At 36.9% G+C, this 26,131-nt stretch overlaps 1 protein-coding gene across 10 annotated transcripts in view; it reads right to left on the bottom strand.

The window, feature by feature from the left end:
• Nucleotides 1-24,605, bottom strand: part of CCDC138 (coiled-coil domain containing 138) — a 138,506-nt gene extending 113,901 nt beyond the window's left edge. For 6 of the 10 annotated variants that reach the window (XM_025869116.2, XM_073897928.1, XM_025869118.2 and 3 more), the window contains exons 1-6: nt 24,426-24,605; nt 23,227-23,284; nt 21,259-21,379; nt 19,266-19,393; nt 15,764-15,951; nt 8,973-9,131 (exon numbers count right to left, since the gene is read on the bottom strand). In XM_025869116.2, coding sequence (XP_025724901.1) covers nt 8,973-9,131; nt 15,764-15,951; nt 19,266-19,393; nt 21,259-21,379; nt 23,227-23,284; nt 24,426-24,518 — 747 coding nt within the window. In that variant the 5' untranslated portion in view covers nt 24,519-24,605. The remainder of the gene's footprint in view (nt 1-8,972; nt 9,132-15,763; nt 15,952-19,265; nt 19,394-21,258; nt 21,380-23,226; nt 23,285-24,425) is intronic. The other 4 variants (XM_025869117.2, XM_025869120.2, XM_025869119.2 and 1 more) reach the window with 2 other exon arrangements.
• Between the last annotated feature and the right edge of the window lie 1,526 nt (nt 24,606-26,131).

The following is a 26,131-nucleotide window of genomic DNA, read 5'->3' as shown; positions in this document are numbered from 1 at the left end:
ACTAACCCCCCAATTCTGTAAGTACGGGAAAGACAGAGAGCACCATAATACAGGTCTTGAGAACTGAACTAAGATTTATGTCACTGCCTGAGTATCAGACTAACCTAAGTGGCACATGCACAAGACATCTATGAAGCAACATCATAAAAGCTCTGAAAACTGAACTGAGAAGGTGAGAAAGAATTTTAGCCTATACCTAATTAGGATGGAGTAGGGAAAATGGAGTAGGAAGGTCCTGACCTCACCTCTTCCTGTGAACACACCAAGGCTGCAACTAATGGAGAACAATCCCCTCTGAGAATAACCTGAAGGCTAGCCGAACAGCTCTTCCACAGGTAAAGATACAAAGAAACAGGGACATCAAGAAGGATGGGAGAGGCAGAAATACAATCTGGTCAGGAAACAAACCCTGGTACAGCAACCCACAAGCAGGAGGGATAGCACAGATATGGAGGTCCTAAGGAGTGTTGGGGTTCAAGCCCCATATGAGGCATACTCCCACCCTTGCCCTGGGGATCTGCACTAGGAAGACAAGTCCCCATAACATCTGGCTTTGAAAATCAGCAGGGCATAAATCCAGGAGCATTGAAAAATCAGTATGACTTAATTCCTGGAGAGCTGCAAGCTAGTAAGAAACCAAAACTCCACACTGAAAGGGTCTGTACACAATCTCACTCACTTCAAGACCCACCATACAGGCAGCAGTGTGAAAAGTGCCTGCACCATATATAAGGGATATCTACTAATTTTAGCATATGTGCCAGAGGAGCAGGGATCTGCAGGAAATTTCTCTAGGAGAAAAAGCCATGGGGTGCCATTTTCGGGCCCTCCTTCAGCCTAGCTGTTCCAACGCCAGTGGATGCCAGTTTTAACACCCTGTCTACCTTGCTAGCACTGCTCACCTCACGCTGGCATTCCCCTTTAGATCCACCCCACCCTTCCCACCCAACCAAGCAGGCAACTCTCCTGACCCACTACACCTGGCAGGCAATCTCAGCAGCACCCACCCCGACACACCCAGTGGACATCCTTAGTCAGGATGGGCAACCGTTCAAAGAAACTCTTGTCCCAGGGAGGGGGAGCTAGCGTCACAAGTCACCCCCACAGGCAGCAATCATAGGAGGGACTCTCAGCCAGCACGCTGACCAGCCCCAACCACCAATGCAACTGCAGTAGTCATGGCCAGGCACTGTAGCCAGATGCTGGCCCAGGGCACAGCCCCGTCCTCAACTGTACCAGCAGGAATTGTACCCCAATCACAAGTGGAGGGCACACACACAGGGGACAGCCCTGGAGTACTTGGTTTTGGAGACCAGGGGATTGTACTTCTGGGCCCCACATATCACCTTCTACTGAAGGCCCATACTTTCAATGCAAGGAGACGTAGCTGTTTTACCTAAAACAGAAAGTCATACAAAATGAGAAGACAGAGGAGTATGTTATGAACAAAGGAACGAGAAAAAAATCTCAGGAAAAGAACTAAATGAAACAGAAATAAACAATTCAACCTGATAAAGAATTCAAAGTAATGGTCATAAAGTTATTCTACTTTGGGGAGAAAAATGGATGAACTCAGTGAGAACCTCAACAGAGACAGAAAATATAAAAAAGAACCAATAAAGGATGAAGAATATAATAACTGAACTAAAAAATACACTAAAGATAATCAACAGCAGATTAGAGGATGCAGAAGAACAGAGATCAGCAATCTGGAAGACACGATAGTGGAAATCATCCAAATTTAACAGCAAAGAATATGAAAACAGGTTAAGGGACCTCTAGAACAACACCAAGTATACTAACAACTGCATTATAAGGGTACATAAGGAGAAGAGAGAGAGAAATAGGTAGAAAAATTATTTGAAGAACAGTTAAAAACTACTCTAACCTAGGGAAGGAAACAGACATCCAGGTCCAGGAAGTAGAGAGAGCCCAAAACAAGATGAACCCAAAGAGGTCCATAGCAAGAATCATAATGATTAAAATATCAAAAATTAAAGTTAAAAAGATAATCTTAAAAGAAGCAAGAAAAAAGCAACTAGTTATATGAAAGGGAACACTTAGGGGCACCTGGGTGGCTCAGTCAGTTGGGCGTCTGACTCTTGATTTCAGCCCAGGTCATGAATTCAGGGTCGTGGGATCAAGCCCCATGTTGGGCTCCGGACTCAGCAGGGAGTCTGCTTGAGATTCTCTCTTCCTCTCCCTCCACTCCTCCCCCAACACACATGCGTGCACATTCTCTCTTAAATAAATAAATAAATAAATAAATAAATAAATAAGGGAACACTTATAAGACTATCAGCTGATTTTTCACAGGCTGGAAGGGAGGGACATGATATATTCAAAGTGCTTAAATTAAAAAAACCTTCATGGTTGTAAACAAGAATACCCTACCCCACAAGGTTATTACTAAGGTTAATATTATAAGACTATTACTCAGAACTGAAGAAGAGATAGGGTTTCCAAAACAAACAAAAGTTAAAGGAGTTCATCACCACTAAACAAACCCCACAAGAAATGTAAAAGCAATTTCCTTAAATGGAAATAAAGGAACCATTACTAGAAGTAAAAAAAATTATTAAAACATTTCACTGGAAAAAGTAAACATATAGTAAAGGTAGTGTATCAGTTATAAAGCTAGTATGAAGGTAAAAAACAAAAGTATTAAAATCAACTATAGTTACAGTATTTAGTTAAAGGATACACAAAATTAAAACATCAAATACATACAATGTGGATGGGAGGGAGTAAAATGTATTGCTTTTAGAATGTGTTCAAATCTAAGTGACTGTCAATTTAAAATAGAGTGCTATATACATAGGGTGTTATATTTGAACCTCATGATAACTACCAAAAAAAATCTGTAATAGATATACAAAAAATAAAAAGAAAGGAAGCCAAATATAACACTAAGGAAAGTTATCCAACTACAAAGGAAGAGAACAAGAGAATAAAGGTAGAGAGAAACACTATAAAAACAAACAGAAAACAACAAAACTGCAATAAGTACATACCTGTAAATGTACTCAATGCTCCAATAAAAAGACAAGGTGAGTGAACGGATTAAAAAACAAAACCCAGTCAAGAGACTAACTTCAGAACTAAAGACACATACAGACAAAGTGAAGAGATGTAAGAAGATATTCCATATGAATGGAAATGAAAAAAAAAAGCTGGGGTAGTAATACTACATCAGACAAAACAGACTTTAAAACAAAGACTGTAACAGATAAAAAAGGGCACTACATAGTGATAAAGGGATCAATCCAACTCGAGGAAATAACAATTGTAAATACCTATTCCCCCAACACAGGAGTACCTAAAGACATTAAGGGAATTTGACAGAAATATAATAACAGCTGGGGACTTTGTCACCCCACTTACATCAATGGATAGATCATTGAGACAGAACGTCAGTAAGAAAACAGTGATTCTGAACAACACATTAGATCAGATGGACTTAACAGATATATACAGAGCACTCTATCCAAAAACAGCAGAAGACACATTCTTTTCAGGTGCACATGGAAACATACTTTTGCAACCATAGTGGCATGAAACTAGAGATCAATTACAAGAAAAATGGAAAAAACACAAACACATGGAGGTTTAACAACATATTACTAAACAACCAGTGGATCAACAAAGAAACAGGAAATCAAAAAATACCTGAGACAAACGAATATGGAAACACATCATTCCAAAATCTTTGGGACACAGCAAAAGAAGTTTTAAGAGGGAGATTTACAGTATTACAGGCCGACCTCAAGAAACAAGAAAAATCTCAAACAATCTAACCTCACTCCTAAAGGAACTAGAAAAAGAACAACAAACAAAGCCTAAGGTCACAGAAGGAAAGAACAAATAAATATCAGAGCAGAAATAAATGAAACAGACTTTAAAAACCGGTAGAAAATAGAATTAGAATAGAAAAAATGAACAAAATTATGAGGTTATTTAAAAAGAACAAAAACCTACAGCCAAGTACACCAAGAAAAAAAGTGAGGACTCAAAAAAATAAAGTCCAAAATTAAAGAGAAGTTTCAACTGACACAACAGAAATACAAAGACTCATAAGAGACTATTATTAAAAATTATATGCTAAAAACTTGTATGACCTAGAAGAAATGGATAAATTCCTAGAAATATACACTCTTCCAAGACTGAATCAGGAAGAAACAGAAAATCTGAACAGATCAAATACTAGAAATGAAATTGAATTAGTAATCAAAAATGCCCAACAAACAGATGTCTTCAGAGGTGAATTCTACCAAACATTCAAAGAAGAGTTCATACCTATCCTTCTCCCAACTATTACAAAATTATTTAAGAGGAAGGACAAATGGGGCACCTGGGTGGCTCAGTTGGTTAAGCGACTGCCTTTGGCTCAGGGCATGATCCTGGAGTCCCACGATCGAGTCCCACATCAGGCTCCCTGCTCAGCGGGAGTCTGCTTCTCCCACTGACACTCCCCCCTCTCATGCTCTCTCTGTCTCATTCTTTCTCTCTCAAATAAATAAAATCATTAAAAAAAAAAAAAGAGGAAGGACAAATTCATTCTGTGAGGTGAGGCCAGCATGACCCTGATATATTCCAGGGATGCAAGAATGGTTCAATATTCGCAAATCAATGTGATACGGCACATTAACAAAATGAAGGATAAAAATCATATGACCATCTCAACAGATGCAGAAAAAACGTTTGTCAAAAGGCAACATCCATTCATGATTAAAACTATTAACAAAGTGAGTATAGAGGGAACATACTTCAACATAAGAAAGGCCATATATGAGAAAGCTACAGCTAACATCATATTCAATGGTGAAATGCTGAAAGCTTTTATTCTAAGATTAGAAACAAGACTAGAATGCCTACTTTCACCACTTTTATTCAACATAGCATTGGAAGACCTAACCAAAGCAGGTTAGAGAGGAAAAAGAAAAGGCATCCAAGTTGGGAAGGAAGAAGTAAAACTTGTCACTATTTGCAAATGACAACATATTATATATAGTCAACCCTAAAGAATTCACCAAAAACTATTAGAACTAATACATGAATTCGTAAAGTTACAGGATACAAAATTAATATACAGAAATCAGTTGTTTCTATACTAACACCAAAGTAGCAGAAAGAGAAATTAAGAAAACAATCTCATTTACAATTGCATTAAAACCAATAAAAATACCTAGGAAGTAATTTAACCATGGAGGTGAAACACCTGTATTCTGAAAACTATAAAGCATTAATGAAAGAAATTGAAGATGTCACAAATAAATGGGAAGATATACCATGCTCATGGATTAGAACAAATAATACTGTTAAAATTTCCATACTACCTGAAGTAATCTACAGATTCAATGCAATCCTTACCAAAAATGCCAACAGCATTTTTCACTTAATTAGAACAAATAATACTAAAATTTGTTTGAACCACAAAAGACCCCAAACAGCCAAAGCAACCTTGAGAAAGAAGAACAAACCTGGAGGTATTATACTCCCAGATTTCCAACTTAACCACAAAGCTATAGTTATCAAAACAGTATAGTGCTGGCACAAAAACTGACATGGAGATCAACAGAACAGAACAGAGAGCCCAGAAATAAACTCATGCTTATACGGTAAAGTAATCTACTACAAAGGGGGAAACAATATACAATAGGGAAAAGACAGTCTCTTTAATAAACGGTGCTGAAAAAACTGAACAGCTACATACTAAAGAAACTGGACCACTTTCTCATACTATATACAAAAATAAACTCAGAATGAATTAAATACCTAAATGTAAGACCTAGAACCATAAAACTCCTAAAATAAAACAATGGTAAAAAACTCCTGGACATCAGTCTTAGAAATATATTTTTGGACTGTCTCTTCAGGAAGGACAACAAAACCAAAAATAAACAATTGGAGAAAAAAACCACAATTCGATCTACATCAAACTAAAAAGTTTTTGCACAGTGAAGGAAACCATCAATAAAGCAAAAAAGCAGCCTACTGAATAGGAGAAAATATTTGCAAATGATATATCCAAAATATATTTGGATACCAGTTAATATTCAAAATATATAAAGAACTCATACAACCAACAACAAAATAAACAATCCAATTAAAAAATGGGAAGTGGACCTGAACAGATATTTTTCCAAGGAAGATATACAGATGGCCAAAAGGTACATGAAAAATTGCTCAACTTCACTAATCATCAGGGAAATGCAAATCAAACCACGAGCTATCACTTTACAACAGTCAGAATGGCTTGTATCAAAAACACAAGAAATAACAAGTGTTGGCAAGGATGTGGAGAAAGGGAAACCTCATGCACTGTTGGTGGGAATATAAATTGGTGCAGCCACTCTGGAAAACACATGGAGGTTTCTCAAAAAATTAAAAATAGAACTACCATATGATCCTGCAATTCCACTTCTGGGTATTTACCTAAAGAAAATGAAAACACAAATTCCAAAAGATATATGCACACCTATGTTCACTGTAGCATTATTTACAACACCCAAGATATGGAGGAAACCGAGGTGTCCACTGACAGATAAATGGATAAAGATGTGGTACAAACACACAGTGAAATATTACTCAGACATAAAAGAGAATGAAATTTTGCCATTTGTGACAACATGAAGGAATATTGAGGGTATTATGCTAAGTGAAATAAGTCAGAGAAAGACAATCACTGCTGACTTCACTTTTACGGGAAATCTAAAAACAAAACAAATGAACAAACAAAACAGAAACAGACTCATAAAAGAAAGAACTGGTGTGGCTGCCACCATGGGAGGGAGGTGGGTGGTGGTGGGCAGAACAGGTGAAGGTGGTCAAAAGGTACAAATTTCCAGTTAAAAAATAAGTCAGGGATGTAAAGTATAGCACAGAGAACATAGTGAATAATATTGTAATAGCGGGGCGCCTGGGTGGCTCAGTCGGTTAAGCGTCTGCCTTCGGCTCAGGTCATGATCCCAGGGTCCTGGGATCGAGCCTCACGTCGGGCTCCCTGCTCAGTGGGAAGCCTGCTTCTCCGTCTCCCACTCCCCCTGCTTGTGTTCCCTCTCTCGCTGTGTCTCTCTCTGTCAAATAAATAAATAAAATCTTTAAAAAAAAATATTGTAATAGCATCATACAGTGACAGATGGTAACTAGTTTAACATGGTGAGCATTTCATAATGCATATAAATGTCAAATCACTATGTTGTACATCTGAAACTAACATAATATATGTCAACTATAATTTATAAGTAAACAACTCAACTGAGCTGACTACTTAAAAAAATAGTCTCCAGAGGATTATAACCAGATCCAGAATCTGTACAATATCCAAAAGGTCCCAAGTACAATCCAAAAGTCACTGAATACACAAAGAACCAGAAAAATGTGACTAAGTCTCAAGAGAAATGCCAATCCTTACATGATCCAGATGCTGAATTTTTATGTATGTTCTCTGAGGTAAATACAAATGAATGCAAATGGAAAGATAAAATTCTCATAAGGAAAATTAAACATAATTTTTAAAAGAATATAATTAGCAATTTTAGAACATTAAAATATGAGAAATAAAAAATTCACTAGATGATCCCAGTAGCAACATGGAAATGAAAGAAGAAACAATGAACGTAATGGTAGATAATAGACATTATCAGATCTGAAGAACACAGAAGAAACAGATAAGGAAAAAGGAGCAAAGCCTCAGCAGTCTGTGGTATAACAGCAAAAGACCTAACATATGAATCACTGGAGACACAGGAGGAGAAAGCACTGAAACATAAAAAATAAGTGAAGAAATATTAGTTGAAAACTTCCCAAATTTGGTGAAAGACATTATTTTACAAAGCCAAGATGTTCAGTGAACCCCAAACAGGATAAACTCAAAGAAAAGCATGTGGAGATACCTCATAATTAAATGGCTACTGAAAATCACAGACAAAAAAAAAATCATGATTCTATTTACATGACATTTTGGGAAAAGGCAGAAGTACAGGGACAGAAAATAGGTCAGTGGTTACTAGCAGGGGGCGGGGGTACTAGGGGCAAGGAGGGATAACTACAAATGAGTATAAGGTAACTTTTGGGGTGCTAAAATTATTCTTTATTGGGATTATGGTGATGATTATAAGACTATATGCGTTTTTCAAAACAGAATGAAATTTACTCTATGTAAGTTACACATATAGTAATGTATCTGTTGATATGAAACAAAGTATACCCTACCACCTAGATAATGTCCTTGATAAAAATATTCAACCTGAAAAAATCCTTAGGAAACAATCAAGCAAATCCAGAACATGACATACTCCATAAAACTGCTGGCCTGGAATCTTCAAAGAAAAGTCTCACAAAAAATGGTTGACTGCACTAGATTCAAAGAAACCAAAAAGATATAAAAATCAAGTACAATGCATGAATTCTATCTAGTTACTTGATCAGAAAATAAAACAAGCAATAAAAGATTTCAGGACAATGGGGCACCTGGGTGGCTCAGTCGGTTAAGAATCTGACTCTCAGTTTCAGCTCAATTGCTACAGCGGGCTCCATGCTCAGCGGAGAGTCAGCTTGAGAGTCTCTGCCTCTCCCTCGCCCACTCACACTTGCACGCACACTTTCTCTCTCTCAAATAAATAAATAAAATCTTAAAATCTTAAGACCCAATTGGGAAAGTGAATGCAGACAGTATATTAAGTTATTCAATTAGCATTAATTTCCTAATATGATAATGATGTGGCAAATATCCTTATGCTTAGGAGACACAAAGTCCTAAACTTAAGCATTGATAATACTAAAGAAGTACTTAGGGGTGCTGAGTCATGATTTTTGCCAAGTTAGTTTCAAATGGTCCAGGTAAAACTATGTGGGGGGAAAGGGGAGTAGAGAAGAAGAAAAGCAAGTGTGGCAAAATGCTAATAACTAGTTAATCTAAATTAAGAAAAACAGAAATCACATTACTCTGAAATCAAAAGCTATATAGTTACCTCCTTTATAATCTGAAATCTTGTAAGAACCTCTTCTTCGACACCTTTAATTTTACTCAAAGCAGTTTCATGTCTGAAAAGTAGTTGTTCTCTTTCAACTAAAAAACGTTCCCGCTTTTGAAGTTCTTCAGCAAACTCCTGTTGTGCTGCAGTTTCACACTGTATTAAAATGTCAGATTCAAGTGTTTTTAGAAAGTACATTCACAAATTCTACAAATTACATTTAATTTACTGAGGTTGTAGCTTAATCAAACAGTGTTTAGGACTACATGTGTATCAGTAAAATCTGGATTACAGTAACAGCTAGACTACCACAGCAAGTATGCTTGCACAGAAATTCTATCTTGTTGCAAAATGACGTGACACCATAGTGAGATTCCACTACGAGGACTCTAGAGAATTTGGGGTCCGAAATGCATCTGTACTATATGGAATAATCTCCTATCCAGTTTCAATTCCATGCTCCACTTCACCTTCACCGTCTGTTCTTTTCCCTATACTCTCCCCCCACCCTTCTTGTCCTTCACTTGGGCTAAAAGACCCTAGCCCTGCATTATTAGCACTAACCCCAATGCCACACTGCTTGATACCAATGGAGAAAACACACACCAGAAGAAGTTGTACTATTGTAAATTCAGGGAACCTCTACCAGATTCTCAGTGCAGTCCAGAAAGTGTTTTTTATTTTCATGGTTGGTTCTATCTCCTACTCTCCACAGTGCCTATATTTCAAACCTTCCCCATTCTTTATTTTGAACACCTCACCTCCTACATGATTCTGTGCAGACAGACTCGTCTCTAACTTCACAGGAAAAATAGAAGACAGCAGAAGGAAACACCAACCTCCTGCCCTCAAGACACACAGGTTTCTCCTTCCCTCCCATTACAAAGGCAGACTCAGGATCTCATTGCCTTCTGCCTTCTTTGGACACTGCTGTGCTGAAATCCCTCTAATATTTTTAAAATCTCCAATCGCATCTGAAATGGAGTTGCTCTTGACCACACCCACTAAGTGCCTCCCTTTCGTAAAATTCTTTTAACACTTTGTCTACATCTGCTGAGCCCTCTTTATTTCCCAATCACTCCTCAATTTACTTCTATCTGGCCTCCGCCAGCATTCCCCTACTACATCTGAAAGTCACTTTCAGTCCTAATTTTATTGAGTCTCTCAACAGCATTTTATACGATAGGCCCTTTCTTCCAACTTAAAATAATCTTTCTTTTTTTTTTTTTTTTTTTAAAGATTTTATTTATTTATTTGAGAGAGAGAGAATGAGAGATAGAGAGCACGAGAGGGAAGAGGGTCAGAGGGAGAAGCAGACTCCCCGCTGAGCAGGGAGCCCGACGTGGGACTCGATCCTGGGACTCCAGGATCATGACCTGAGCCGAAGGCAGTCGCTTAACCAACTGAGCCACCCAGGCGCCCTAAAATAATCTTTCATTGGACTCCATGACACCACATTCTTTTGGTTTTCCACCTCACTCTCTGGCCACAGCTTCTCAGCATCCTTTGCGGGCTCTGCTTCCTTTACTGTCATTTAACTACTAATGTTCCTCAGGATTTGGGCTTAAGTCACGTCCCTTCACATCTTCTCATTCTCTCTGCTTACTTCCCTCCACTCAACGGCTAAATTACCATGTATATGCTAACTCCTCCCAACCTACAATTGCTCAGCTCTTTCTCCTAAGCTCCAAACTCAAGTCCAAACTTACTACTGAATATCCTCACCTGTATGCTTTCAGCTAGCACAAAATAAACATGTCCAAACAACTCAACTAGCCATCAGGGACATGCAAGTCAAAACCACAATGAGGTGTCACTTCACACCCACTAGGATGGCAAGAATCAAAAAGACAGACAACAAATGTTGTCAGTGATGTGAAGGAACTGGAACCCTTGTACACTATTGGTGGGAATGTAAAATGGTGCAGTCATATTGGAAAATGGTCTTAAAAATTTCTCAAAGTTAAACAAAGAGCTACCATATGACCCAGCAATTCCACTCCTTCATATACACCAAAAAGAAATGAAAGTATATATCCAAACAAAATTAAACATGAGTGTTCATAGCAGCATTAGTCATAATAGCCAAAAAGTGGAAACCCACATGTCCATCAACTGATGGAAAAAAAGGAAAATGTGGTATATCTATATAATGGAGTATTCAGTTATAAAAAGGAATAAAATTCTGATACATGCTGCAACATGGATGAACCTTGAAAATATCATGCTAAGTGAGAGAAGCCAGACACTTCACACACACTACATATGATTCCATTTATATGAAAAGTCCAGAATAAGCTAATCTATAGCCAGAAAATAGACTGATAGTTGCCTAGGGCTGAGGGGAGATAGGTGGGGTGGGAGGTTAATGAGGAGAGATATCTAATGAGTAGGGGTTTCTTATTGGGATAATGAAAATACTCTAAAATTGGCTGTGATGATGGTAGCATCACTCTTCAAATATTCTAAAAATAATTGTACACTTTAAAAAAATTAAAAAGAGGCCCTTCCAACATTGAGGACACAGTTCTGTCTATGAACCAGAAAGAACCTCTTCTTGTAAGAACCTCTTCTTCCCAATAGACAATGAATCTGCCAGAGCCTTGATCCTGCACCCAATAGACAATGAATCTGCCAGAGCCTTGATCCTGCACTTCCCTTTTTTGGAGATGGTTCAAGATGTATGAAAGTGTTGAATCACTATATTGTACACCTGAAACTAATATAACACGATGTTAACTAACTGGAATTAAAATAAAAACCTAAAAAAAAAGAAAAGATTCAGTAGACCTTTCTTCTGACCATCATTTCTGAATGTGGAAGCTTTCTGTATGGGACCAAACCACTACTCTGAAAAAGCAGCAAGACACCTGCCTTCACTGGTCTCAGTGCCAGCAGTTCCTGAGGCAGATATACTAGCCTTGAAAGAAATGAATTCTAATGCAATCATTAACAGATTCCCCACCACTGGTCAACTGTTAACAAAAACTTGCTGGAATTCTCTTATCTCAGCATATATAATGAAAGCCAGAAAGTTCTACTATCATGCTTATATTGTTTAACAAAGAACCCTAGAATTCTAGAGAATTGAAACTTAACTCCTGGACACAGGGTTGTCATCTCATATACTTTCAACATTCAGATTTGATATAAAAGAAACTGGTCTGTTTGCTCAAAGTCTTGGGTATGCACCTATAGATTACTATCCTGGTTCGCTTAAAAATATGGTCTTATCATTACTGTCTAAACTCAGAATCATCTTAATGGATTTAACATTCAAAGGCAAAAAATGCAAACTACAACATCAGTGAGATAGCTATCATATTATGGGGGAAAGACAACTCCAGGATGTTGCTGATGGGAACGTAAATAGACACAGTAACTCTGGACAATAATTTGGTAGCAACCTGCTACTACTACTTCTTATAGGTTAAGGACACTTAAACAGAGCTGTTTGTAAAATATAAACTCCATCTTGTATATTTATATAGAAATAAATAAATAAGGATGCCTGGGTGGCTCAGTCAGTTAAGAGTCTGCTTTCAGCTCAAGTCATGATCCCAGGGTCCTGGGATCAAGCCCTGTATCAGGCTCCCTGCTGAGGGAGAATGCTTCTCCCTCCCCCTCTGCCCTCCCACCCCTGTCATGCACTCTCTCTCTCTCAAATAAATAAATAAAATCCAAAAAAAGAGAAAGAAATGGTGGTTTATTTAGAGGTTAGAATGCTACATGGAAGTAAAAATGAATGAACTAGAACTACATTTTCCAAACACATAAATCTCAAAAATATAACAATGAAGCAAGGAAGTTGCAAAAAGAAATTCACAGTATGTCATTACTTATGTAACATTTTAAAACATTCAAAACAATACATATATATCAATATATAAAAGTGTTAAAACAGGACATAATGGATCCACACTAATTTCAAGGGAGTGCTGAATCCTTGGGAAAAGGAAGAGGTTATGGGATGGAGAAAGGCTGTTTCAACTCTAACTGAAACATTTCCTTTAAAAATATCAAACAGAATTATTAATAAAATGTTAGCATTACAAAATACTGGCAATGGGTATATAGTTGATATTATAATATTACCTATGTTTTCCGTATGTCATAAATATTTTATAAACTTTTAAAAACCAAAACAGTGTTGCCTAGAAAAATACTGCAAATGAAAAGATAATATTCATGATAAAGGAATTATTTCCTACACAAAAATTAAAGTTATAAATTTCAAAAAAACAATCTCTCTCCCTCCAGTTTTGTTCCCTATCTCAGCAAAAAGTAGAATCATTTATCCAACAGCCAAAAGAATAAACCTGCATTTCATCTTTGAGTAAAACCCTACTGTACACCTCCCACATCAAAACAATCTCTAAGACCTACTGGATCCATTTCTTAAAAATGTTTAGAATCCATCCACTTCTCTTTATCCCTAAGGCCCTTATCCTACCCCAAGACACCATCAGGATACCACATCTCTTCACACTCTGCCCTCTCTCTAGATCTCACCTACTGGTGACAGCTTTAAATATCTATATGTAAATGACTCCCAATTTAGATGCCCATCCATGACGTATGTTCTAAATGCCAAGCTGATACATTTACTTACATTAGGTCTCCATTAAAGTTCTCAAACCTAATCCATTCCAAACTAAAATCTTGATCTTTCTCCCCTATATTCATTCTTCCAAGTTGTACAAACCAGAAATGTGGAAATTATCCTAGACACCTATTCTCCTTATACCACATCGAACTCATCACACCAAGTCTAGCCCATTTTACCTCCAAAAGCAATCTCAACTCTATTCAATTCCACTTCTCTGCCACCACCCAGTCCAAGTTACCATCACCTCTCACCTGCGCTATTACAGTAGGATATCCTACCCGGTCTCCCAACTTCCACACCTATGCCCCTCCAACCCACTCATTTAAACATACATTAGATTGGGGCACCTGGATGGCTCAGTCTGCCTTCGGCTCAGTCATGATCCCAGGGTCCTGGGATTGAGCCCCACACATCAGGCTCCCTGCTCCACGGGAAGCCTGCTTTTCCCTCTCCCATTCCCCCTCTGCTTGTGTTCCTGCTCTTGCTGTCTGTCAAATAAATAAATAAATAAATAAATAAATAAATAAATAAATAAATAAAATCTTAAAAAAAAAAAAGGCATACATTAGATTAAGCAACTCCCCTGCTCTAAAAATCCTCATTTACTTACTACATTTTCCTTGAATGAATATATCATCATGCTTCTGGGGCTTCTCTAACTAGACCATCACAGTCTAGTAGAGCTAATCCCCTACTCTTCCTCCAGGGTATAAGTTAAATGATACTTTCTCAGAAAACCTTACCAATCTATCCTAATCAGGTTTCATATTACACCTGAATTATTCACTTAAATTTATAAAATTGTAACTATATGGGTACTCACAATTGATTCTAATAAGCTATGTGTGGCAAGAACCACATATATTTTATCTACTTCTATATATTCAACATTAAGCATGCAAAGGCATATTAACAAGTGTTCAAACATATGCTGAATGAAATTGCAAAATTTGACAAAATGTATATACTTAATGATGACCAACACAATAGAAGACTAAAAAAATTTTTTTAAGTTAGATTTGACTACAGATTAAACAAGATTAATCCACTGCACTTCATTTTCAAAAAAATATTTGTCTTTATTGTGTTTGCAGTAAATGATGTATCTTTACAACTTTGCTTATTCTTTTTTATCTCATAAAGTATTAGCAAAGAAATCTTCCCAATGCACTATTACTTTTCACTCATTTGCTTAAAAACCTGTAGTAGCCAGCCTGAGTGTTCTTTCCCCAGGCTGGTTAAGTTCAGTCTGACAAATCACTCCTTTCCAAAGACCTCCCACCCCCAACTCTTGCCACCTGGAATGCCCTTCCACTCCTCTTCTCTTTAAATTTTACCCCAGTCAAGTACCAAGTTATGTCTCTTCCTGAACTGTTCTCCAGTGATTTTAGGCCAAAATAATCTTTTTCTGAAATGCTATGGTAATTATAATCTGAATTATTCAGTCAAAATGAGATATTGGAGGTTTTTTTAAGATACTGGTTTTTAAAAAATGTTTATTTCCTAGTACAAATATAGCAGAATTCCAACTAGAACAATTTTGGTCTGGAACTGGGTATTACACATACCTTTGCTCCCTTCTGTACTCCCACTTAGTGGACACTTGATAAATACAGGAAGTACATCCTTTAGAAACAAAAAAATCCCAAAGAAGATAAAGACCAATGATCTGAATCAAACTTTGGTGATAATTGACAAGAGAACATCTTACGTATACGTATTTAAAACAATGAATCAGGAACACTACTTCAAAAAGCACAATTTAAGGGCACTTGGCTGGCTCAGTTGGAGGAGAATGTGACTCAGGGTTGTGAGTTTGAGCCCCATGTTGGGCGTAGAGATTACTAAAAAAACAAACTTAAAAAAAAAAAAAAGTACACTTTACCAGCAGATTGTTTTAGTTCTTAAGCAAGGATGGGATAGAAATAAACACAAAACACAAAACAGTCTGAAATCTAAGAAATATGCCTGTACCTAAAAATACCATTTATTTTTTCCATCAGCTATAAATTTTTCCCTTCAATAACTGTAATAAATTTGTGTTTGTTCCCTTTTGACTTTATCTCGACATGCTTAGCTAAAATAATTAAAATGAAATACTCTGTATTCAAATTTTATATATGTTTGGTGCTTAGAACATAAATATATCTGAATTCTCAATTCAGTTTTTAGTTCTTACCCGCAGTTTCTGATGTATTTGAAACAATTCATCATAGATCTGATTAATCTGATGTGGAAGTATTCTCTGCTTGTTTGGTGCTTTAGATGTCGAACAGCGGACACGTCTCAGAGGGGAGTCACTTGCATTACTACAACATTCAGTCCAATTTCTTGAATTTGATGTCGCATTAGTTGGCTGGGCAACTGCTACAAAAGAAATTTAATTATAAATTATTACAGTTTTAAGTATTCTCAGACAGAGTACTCTTCAGGAAGTTACTTTAAATATGAATTAAAAGTATTGTTAAAAGTATCCAGTATTAAAAACAGTATGGAGGTTCCTCAAAAAGTTAAAAATAGAATTACCCTATGACCCAGCAACTGCACTACTAGGTATTTATCCAAAGGATACAAAAATAGTGATTCAAAGGGACACATATACCTCAGTGTTTACAGGCGCAATGTCCACAATAGCGAAAATGTGGAAAGAGCCCAGATGTCCATCTACAGATGAGTGGATAAAGAAGATGTGGTATATAAATACAGTGGAATATTACTCAGCCAACAAAAAGAATGAAATCTTGCCATTTACAATGAAATGGATGGAACTATAGGGTATTATGCTAAGTGAAATAAGCCAGTCAAAAACAAATACCATATGATTTCACTCTTATGTGGAATTTAAGAAACAAAACAGATGAACATATGGGAAGGAAAGGAAAAATAAAGATAAAAACAGAGGGAGGCAAACCATAAGAGACTCTTAACTCTAGGTAACAAACTGAGGGTTGCTGGAGGGGATGTGGGTGAGGGAAAGGGATAACTGAATGATGAGCATTAAGGAGGGCACTTGATGTATTGAGCATTGGGTGTTACAGGCAACCAATGAATCACTAAATTCTACCCCTGAAACTAGTAATACACTATATGTTAACTAAACTGAATTTAAATAAAAAATTTTTTAAAAAGTCATCAGTATTATATGCAGAAACAATTACATAGCAAATGTGGTAAAATGTTAAAATTTAGAAAATCTGTGTGAAGGCCTTACAGAAATTCTCTATGCTCTTACGGCAATTCTTCTGTAAGTCTGAAATTATTTCAAAATGGATTTTAAAGATTTTTATTTTTATTTATTTGACAGAGAGACAGTGAGAGAGGGAACACAAGCAGGGGCAGAAGGAGAGGGAGAAGCAGGCTTCCCGCTGAGCAGGGAGCCCAATGCGAGGCTCGATCCCAGGACCCTGGGATCACGACCTTAGCCGAAGGCAGATGCTTAACAACTGAGCCACCCAGGTGCTCCTCAAAATGGATTTAAAAGTGCATGAAAACACTCATGTATTAACTGCCTAGACCAAGAAATAAATGTAAAGTTACCTCAGAAACCCGATTAGATTCCCTTCTCTCCTCTAAACCAAATTAACCACTAACCCAAATATAGCATTAATCATTGCTTTATTTTTTTAAAGTTTTTAGTATCTGGGTAAAAAAAAAAAAAATTTAAGACCTTGTTTTGCCTGGTTTTAAACCTTATATAATGTCTGTAATTTATATAATGATGTAATTATGTAATTTCTATAACCTCCTTTAAATATGTTCCTGTATTAATGACAGAATCAGGTTCATAGATCTTCACTACTTTATCCTATTTTATATTTTTATAAGCCAACATTCTACTACAGGTGGGTATTTGAGCTCTTTGTCTACACAGGTGCTCCACAGTCTTGCATGTGGCTGGTGGTACACATGTTCAAGAGTTTCTCCAGGGTATATGACTAACAGCAACATTGCTGGATCATAAGGGACATGTGCAGGTTCAACTGTGCCAGTGATATCAAACTGCTTGCCCAAGTGGTCATACTAATTTACTCTCCCAAAAGCAATGGATGAGCAAGTTCCTCTTGCTTCACTATATTACCAGAATTTATTTTCTGTTGGTACTGAAAGTGGTTTTAACTTGCATTAACCTTCCTGGGAACCCTAGCTTTAAGAAAAGGGTCTCCTATTGTATTCCCCATCTTGGACAGATCTTAGGGAGCCAAAATAAAAAATAACACGAATTTTTAACAAAGAAGAAAGTTTTAGGGTGCCTGGGTGGCTCAGTCTGTTAAGCAACAACTCTTGATTTCAGCAAAGATCATGATCTCAGAGTAGTGAGATCAAGCCCCATGTGCGGCTCTGCACTCCACAGGGAGTCAACTTCGGATTCTTTCTCCCTCTCCCTGTTTCCCCTTCCCCAAATGTGCATGCAAGCGGGCGCACTCTCTCTCTAATAAACGAATAAATCTTAAAAAAAAAAAAAATTTCACTTCACTCAGTTCAGCAAATCCCCTTAAAGTGAAAGACAGTTTCATTTTTTAGAAAATTTTATTTATTTCTTTATTTAATTTATTGTGTGCAGGAGGGGGAGGAGGGGCAGAGGGAGAGGGAGAGGGAGAAAGAATCCCAGGTGACTCCAGTGGAGCACAGAGCCCTATACTGGGCTTAATCCCAGGACCCTGAGATCACAACCCTAGCTAAAATTAAAAGTCAGATGCCCAATGGACTGAGCCACCCAGGTGCCCCTAAAGTGAAAGACACTTTCACTGCTTTGCTTGCCTCTCTAGGTTCCCATCTCACAATCCGTAGCTTAAATATTCCTTAATTATGTCAACTCTTAAATACATTCAACTTTTTTTTTTTACATTATCCTGTATTTTCAATTGTTTTTCAGTGGGAAAATCCACCATGTAGCCAGAAACACAAGTCCAGGAAGAATTTCTTTTCACTTTCCTCAAATGCTGAGATGACTAGGAAAAGGATGAAGGAGAGTGGGAAGGGAAAAATGAGCGTGTGTTGTGTGTGGACAATGTATGCCCAGAAGAGATGCACAAAGGCTATCCAAGGGGCAACACTGTTCTCAAAGTCTTGCAGCCAAGAGGAAGCCATTTCTGGTTGCCTCTTTCCTTGAAATGCTGACAAAACTATGACATGCAGCCACATGCAAAGAAAGTAATTAAAGAAGTGCCTGAAGAAGCTACACCTTAAGTAATCTGGAGTACTGTCTTAAAATATTAAAGGATTACTCAAATCTACCACAGTATTTAGTGACTTGCTAAACAAATACTGATATGAAAAAATATGCAGAAATTATAAAAAGTATTCAATTGATTACTAACTTATTTTGATAATTTTGAGAGCATAGGAATACTACTGGAAAATAATGAAGTCTATTTTCTCTTCTCCTTTAGTCAATAATAAGCACAGTTACTCTCTCATGGCTTACAAAAATGCAGAACACAGAAATACACAGACACCTGAGGGCCAGTGTTATTACTATAGGATAAGCTTTATGTGCTCTACTTGACAAAGCTACTTAAAAAAAAAAAAAGATTTTATTTTTAAGTAATCTCTACACACAATGTGGGGCTCAAACTTATAACCCTGAGATCAAGAGTCATGTGCTCTACCTACTGAGCCAGCCAGATACCCTGAGACAAAGCATCTTTTTAAGTAACTATTCTAAAATGATTCTCTTTTACCTTTTTCTATGTCTTTAAAAGACTGTTTGGTTATTTTGGAGGTACTAATTCTATGATCATTCTCAATTAACTCTTCTTGTTTTTCTTGTTGCTTCAAATCTTGAAAAGAATCCAGTTCATCATCTAGGCTTTAAAAAAAAAAAAAAAAACCTATCACAGCATTCTGGAAGTTTTCTATAGCATTTTAAAAAGATAAAACTGCTTTTCAAATATTAACAGCATAACAATTGAAAAAAATTTAACAAGTAAACATTTTTGAAAATGGAAAACAAAATGTGAAAAGTCAGTCACTGATCATAAAAAGTCACCACAGGTACCTTTCTACATAATCCAATGGTCTTAATTTAAAATGACATATACCTGTATAATGCTCTACAACTGCCAAACTCTTTCTTTTGATTCCTAATACTTCTGTGAGGTAGATATAACAGGTCCTGTTAGCTATAATTTTAGTTAAAAGAACTAACATTTAACAGGAAGAAAGTGAAACCTAAAGAATTTAAATAACTGACACATGACATTAACTAGTAAAAAGTAAAGCAGAACTAGAATCTCAGGTGTTCTCTCCAAAAAGATGATCTCAAAGTTAAAATTTCTAGAGCAGTGCTGCTCAAAGGAATATAATTCAAGAGACATAAGGCAATTTAAAATTCTCTAGTAGCTGTATTAAAAACATAAAGACACAAAATTTTAACAATGTTAAATATTTTAACAATATTTAACCCAGTATATCTAAAAGATTACTTTAATATATAATCAGCATTAAAAAATTAAGATATTTTACATTCTTTTATCCATCTTTGAAATCCAGCATATTATTTCTTACTTATATTTCACGTACTCAATAGCCTCCTGTGCCCTGTGGCTACTATGCCGGACTAGATCATTAACTAGAGATTATGAAAAAAACTGCCTAATGTTACAAAAACTTTCATAGTTCAAAAGCTTCAAGTTATAACTTGAAATTATACCCCGATCATTTATAACAAAAAATGATAAAAGTATTAGTTAAATATAAGAAAATAATTTCCAGAAATTCATAATTATCTCAAAACAACTTTTACTTTCCTTACTCTATATTCAAACTACCTCATGTCCAAATCTTAAATCCATATCAACAAAGCTACTTTGTGAATGCCAAATGAAATAGTATAACAATGATAATAGCACATTTGAATGCTTTTCTATGTATTAAGCATTGTTCTAAGTGCTTACATGAATTAAATCATTTAAGTAGAAAATGAAGCAATTATATAAAAAATTCAAGCTCCCACATATCAATTACATTAATAATTTACAAATATTTTTGGCACAGTTATCTTTTCTTCTCCCCATGATTATCTCAACATTTCATTTTGTATATGTATACATCTTTATCGTTTAACATTATTTCAAAATGTTTACCCTTCTTGATACCCATAGCACCTCCTTCTGCCACATATTTATGGCATTTAATTGTATCTAATTCAGAACTTTATTTCACCTTAGCTTCCACTGTTTTTATATTGGTTTCACCCACTCACAGCCCAGCACTCTGCACATTTGTAGTTAGCATCTCCCTAGACTGATTTCTTCAATCTCTCTCTCTCTACCTAAAATATAGCTTACCACACTCGGAGACACACAATGGATACTGAGTTAAATATCACTGTCTAACAAACCTGCATTCATTTGTATCCTAGCTCCTTAAAAAAAAGGGGGGGGGAGCAGGGTCTTCATTTGGGTCCTGGATGAATAACCATAAAAATAACTGTTCATCTTTCATACTGTGAAAATAACTTTCCATTATACGACCAAACATAATGCTAGGTTTATGCTTTTATCACAGAGAGTCTCAGTAAAAATTAATAAATCAGTCTCTTCAACCATTCAGCAGGCTCCAGACTGCTTGTACTTTGTCTCAGAAAAAAGCAGACATAAACAATCCACCCTTTAATCTCAGTTTTTGTAGATACCCAAGGGAGAGCAATACTAAGGATTCAAGGTACTTTACCAATTCACATTTAAGTGTTTGAATGAACTACAAAGTGGTGTTGTGCAATGCTTTCTTTCATCAGAATAACACCTTAATGATGAACCCACTTTATCTCCAGATGAGAAGATATCCAAATCATCTGTTAACAAAAAAGAAAATAGCAGATTACTAAAATCAGATACTAATTTCATTCTAGGCTTCTAAAGGTAAGGCAGCAAAGTTACCTAATGATTTCTTATCTGTCTCTGTAATGCAAACTTCAAAAACAGGCATCAAATCTTGTATTTATATACCACTTTACTGATTTCAAAATGCTCTTTCATTTATTTCCTTATTTGATATTAGCAACAACTAGCTTACTATGAAGTAAGTAGAATAGGTGCCTTTAACCCTATTCTAATGATGTGAAGTCTAAGGACCAGAGAAGTTATATGAAGTTATCCAAGTAACAGAACCAGCAAATGGAAAGATTAAAATTCAGAATCCAGGCTTATTCCTACCTAATCATTATATTTCATCAGTCCACATTTATTTTATAATTTTAAACACTAAACTTTTTTTTATTAGATAGAGAGAGAGAGCACAAATGGAAGGGGCAGAGAGAAAGGGAGAGAGAGAATCTCAAGCAGACTCTGCACTAAGCATGGGAGCCCAACACAGGGCTTGATCTCACAACCCTGAGATCCCGACCTGAACCCAGACACTTAACTGAATGCAACACCCAGGCGACCCTAAACACTAAACATTTAACAGACTATTAGCCTATATCTAAACTGAATAAAAGGCAGAGAGCTTCTCTGATAAGAAATTTAGAAATATTTTTTAAAACTTTTTTGGAATTATCTGATTTTTTAAAAATGTTTCAGAGGTAGAATTTAGTGATTTGTCAGTTGCATATAACACTCAGTGCTCATTACATCAAGTGCCCTCCTTAATGCCCATCACCAAATTATACCTTCCCCCCATTCACCTCCCCTCCAGCAACCCTCAGTTTGTTCCCCAGAACTAAGAGTCTCTGGTTTGTCTCCCGCTCTGATTTCATCTTATTTTATTTTTCCTTTCTTTCTCCTATGTTCATTTGTTTTGTTTCTTAAATTCCACATATGAGTGAAATCATATGGTATTTGTCTTTGACTGGCTTATTTCGCTTAGCATAATACCCTATAGTTCCATCCATGTCATTGAAATGTACGCACCCTTGTCTAACATGCATTTTTACCCCATCAGAAATTAAATGAGCTATACTTTTTAGTTATATTTTAAAAAGTTGGAAATTTTAGGGCAAATTTCAAAACTAAAATATAATTTTAAGATATTTTTAAGATACCAGACTCAGTAATAACTGGGTTTTTTTTCATACTGAAGGAATGTTTCGGAAGAGTGTTTACAAAATTTCAAAATGAAATAAACTTGGAAAAGAAATGAAATTCTCTAATCTACCATCTGATAAACTTTTAAAGATACGGTTTCTGCTGTCACCCCAAAATCCGATGAGTACACTTACTAGTAAAAACATCACTAAAGAAGTACCAACAAATCAAGACTAATGGTTAATTAGCTATATATGTTAGTTCCAGATTACCACATAATGTTCCTACCCACCCAATCTCACAATATAATTATCTTTACCAAGTACATTTGATAGATTCTTCCAGTGCAACAATTTATTACCCCTGTAACTTGGAAAAGTTTATGCCTTAAAAAAATAGCAGTTTTCCTTACCTCATATACTGTTTAATTTTTAACATTTTTAAAGGCAAAAATGCTCTAACTGAAACACCAAAAAATTCAATCTGATTTTAAAGACATCTTACACATTTACTGCCCCCAAAATCTTGATTACTATTAGTTCATTACCCAAATGAAAAAAGCTTAGTATCACAAGATATATGCACTTAGTCTTAAGCCTAACATTTTTTTAAAATGTTTTTTCTCAAATTAAATTTGTTAAAACCCCCAAATATAGAAAATACTCCATCAGCTTACCTGGGGAGGTTAGCAATCTTCTCTTCCATTTAGCCTGATCAAAACTTGAAAAATCATACTTAAAAAAAAAGACATATTTAATTTATATATTAATAATCAACCTAGTCTCAAAAGAGTTCCCCACAAATTATGTATTAAGTACAAGGGATAATTACAAAGTTTAGAGTGGACAAATCTGACAGACACTACCTTAACCAAGTAGTCAAAAGTTAATAGCACCAATAATGGGACAAAGCAACATCACAGGTCTCCTAATGAACAGGAGCAACGCATACATCACTCCTGCCAAAAATGCAAAAAACCAGTACCGATCTAATCATGAGGTGTATTCACCAGAGAAACTCAGCTGTTCCTATAGTCTTCAAAAATATCAACATTATAGAAGGCAAAGACTTAAGAACCTGTTCCAGAAAAAACAGAAGCGAAAACCAAATGCAATGCTCATTTTTAGATTGTATCTGCACCAGGAAAAAAAATTTTACAAAGGACATTATTGAGATAATTGGTGAAATATGAAAATGAACTATACATTACATATTATTGTATAAATGGTAAGTCTCCTTAATTTATTACTGGGGGTATATAAGAGAATATGCTTATTCCTAGAAAATACACTAAAGTATTTATATTTGGGGGTAGTATCACAGTGCCTGCAAGTTACCCTTCAATAGTTCAGGGGGACAATGTGTGTATGGAAAGTCAAAACTAGGAAGATAATAGTAACGCAAATGTGGCAAAATGTTAACAACTGGTGAGTCCAAACGAACTATTCAAGAGTTTTGTATTATTCTTGCAACTTTAAGTTTGGAATTGTTTCCAAATAGGAAGGTTTTTAAAGGAATTAAAATTGCTTTTTGAACTCCACACGAGTCACTGTAAATTAAAGTACCATACCACCATGTCTGATACATCATAAACCTTCAAAGAGTTTATGGTGAAGGAATTTTTCTGATGGAAAATTTGTTTTTCCCACATAGGGAGCATCTGCGGCCACAAATGACTTCTCCTCCGGCTACCTTTCATTAACCCTGTTGCCGGCCGAGCGGCTCGAGGCCCAGAAAGTGGCTCCCCGCCCGAGTGCCCTGCGCACCCCGGCTCCGAGGGTTTGGGCGCAGCTGCCGGGCGGGCTGCTTCACACCTGCAGGAACCCACCCGCCCGCGGACACAGGGACGGGTCGAGGTGAAGGGCGAGGCCTCACCTCGGCGAAGCGGCTACCCCCTAGTCCGTAGCGGCTTTTGAGACGTTCCACTACCAAATCCTGCCCGGGCGGCTTCACTAGCCTCGGCTCCATAGCGCGCCGAGGCCACCGTTGTCACCCTGTGAACAGCTTTCAAACACACGGCGACGGGGACGCAGGAGCGGAGCTCGCACAACGGAACGGCGACGTGACGCACGGCACGCCCCGTCCCGCCCCTCGGGGTCGAGAGCGACACCGAAGCGCAAGGAGGCCGAGCCTAACCGGGAGGCGGGGGGCGGGGCCGCTTAAGTGGAGCCCGGGAGCAGCCAGAGGCGGAGGCAAGGGAGAAGCGCGCCAAGGTGCGAGTCCCTCAGTTTCCCATTCTCTGTACTGTTAAAAACTTCGTGTTACAAACGTTTTTCCTGCCGAACGATTTAATGACTAATTCCTTTACTACTGTGTTATTTGGATTGATAAATGGCGTTTTATCTTTGTCTTAAAAAATTTTTGCTACTTGTTTCCCTCAGTCGTGTCCAAGGCGCCGAAAAGTACAATCGTCCACAGCAGTTACACCTTGGCAGGCGTGGCCCCTCACGGGAGGCCGCTCAGCCGTAGCCTCAGGCACCCCCACCGCTTCACGGGAAAACACCACCTTCACCGTAACCTGTGTGCCTCACCTGCAAGTGGGAATGCGCACACGCTACGTCCACAAACATGGTCACGAGGATGGTCCAAACTGGTGGCAACCCCCCCTTGCCTCTAATACAGCTTACGAAATACAGTGCTCTTTAATCGGAATGGTCTTTGCTAACTGTAAAAACAGGCAAAAATCAAGAATATATCGTACTGCAAAGCACAGTATTCTCGAAAAGGATTACTCCACTTCCCCTGCCATTAGCCGGGGTTCCGTATGTATATTAAAAAGCAGTATTAGAATGTAAGTTCCCTATACGAATGTAATGAATGTAAAAGCATGTACTTTTTAATAGCTTTTCCCAATACCTAGAAAAGGGCCAGGCATTTGTAGTTGCTCAATATTTACTGGGATGGTATACCAGCCTAAATCCACTATTAAACCAAGACTAATTGAAAGGAATAACTGAATAACCACTTAGTTTCTCCCATTTAGACAATTACACTGGTGTAATCCTTTACTTTTCTAAATTGTGAATGTTCAACAGCATGTCTGAATAAATCCTAGATTGTCTGGAATATCTTTCAAATTCTTCAAATACCAGTTTTAGAAGATCATTTTAATAAAGTAGTTATCTGAAAATTATAGCAATATTCTTTGCCATCAAATATTAGTGTACGAATAATTCTTTATACTCTAAACAGATTTCTAATTAGACAATATAAAGTGGAGTCAGTTGGGGGGGAAAGTACACGTCATTGTGGATTTATACTACATTAACAAATAACAAAGAGAAATCACAAAGTCCTTTCCTGAAATGTGACACAAAGTCTTCGTCACTAACGCCCCAAGCCATCTCTTAAGCATCTTTGGAATACTAATACTGGAAAAGTTTACATGTCATTTAATCAAATTTTTGGTCCAAGCATTAGCTTTTTTTTTTCTTAATGCTTTAGGACAGCATAGAAGACAGTGTAAACTGATTTCTCTAAAAAATATCTAAGGCACACTTGCCTTTACTTGGAATTTATTCTAAAATTATGACAAAGGCATCAGTTGTCCCAGCTGAAAAACTACAGCACACTTTATATCA

This window comes from Callorhinus ursinus, unplaced genomic scaffold (genome assembly GCF_003265705.2).
Source record: "Callorhinus ursinus isolate GAN/ISIS: 27379988/994484 unplaced genomic scaffold, GSC_fseal_2.0 scaffold10, whole genome shotgun sequence".
NCBI lineage: Eukaryota > Metazoa > Chordata > Mammalia > Carnivora > Otariidae > Callorhinus > Callorhinus ursinus.
This window is presented reverse-complemented; position numbering and strand designations above follow the sequence as displayed.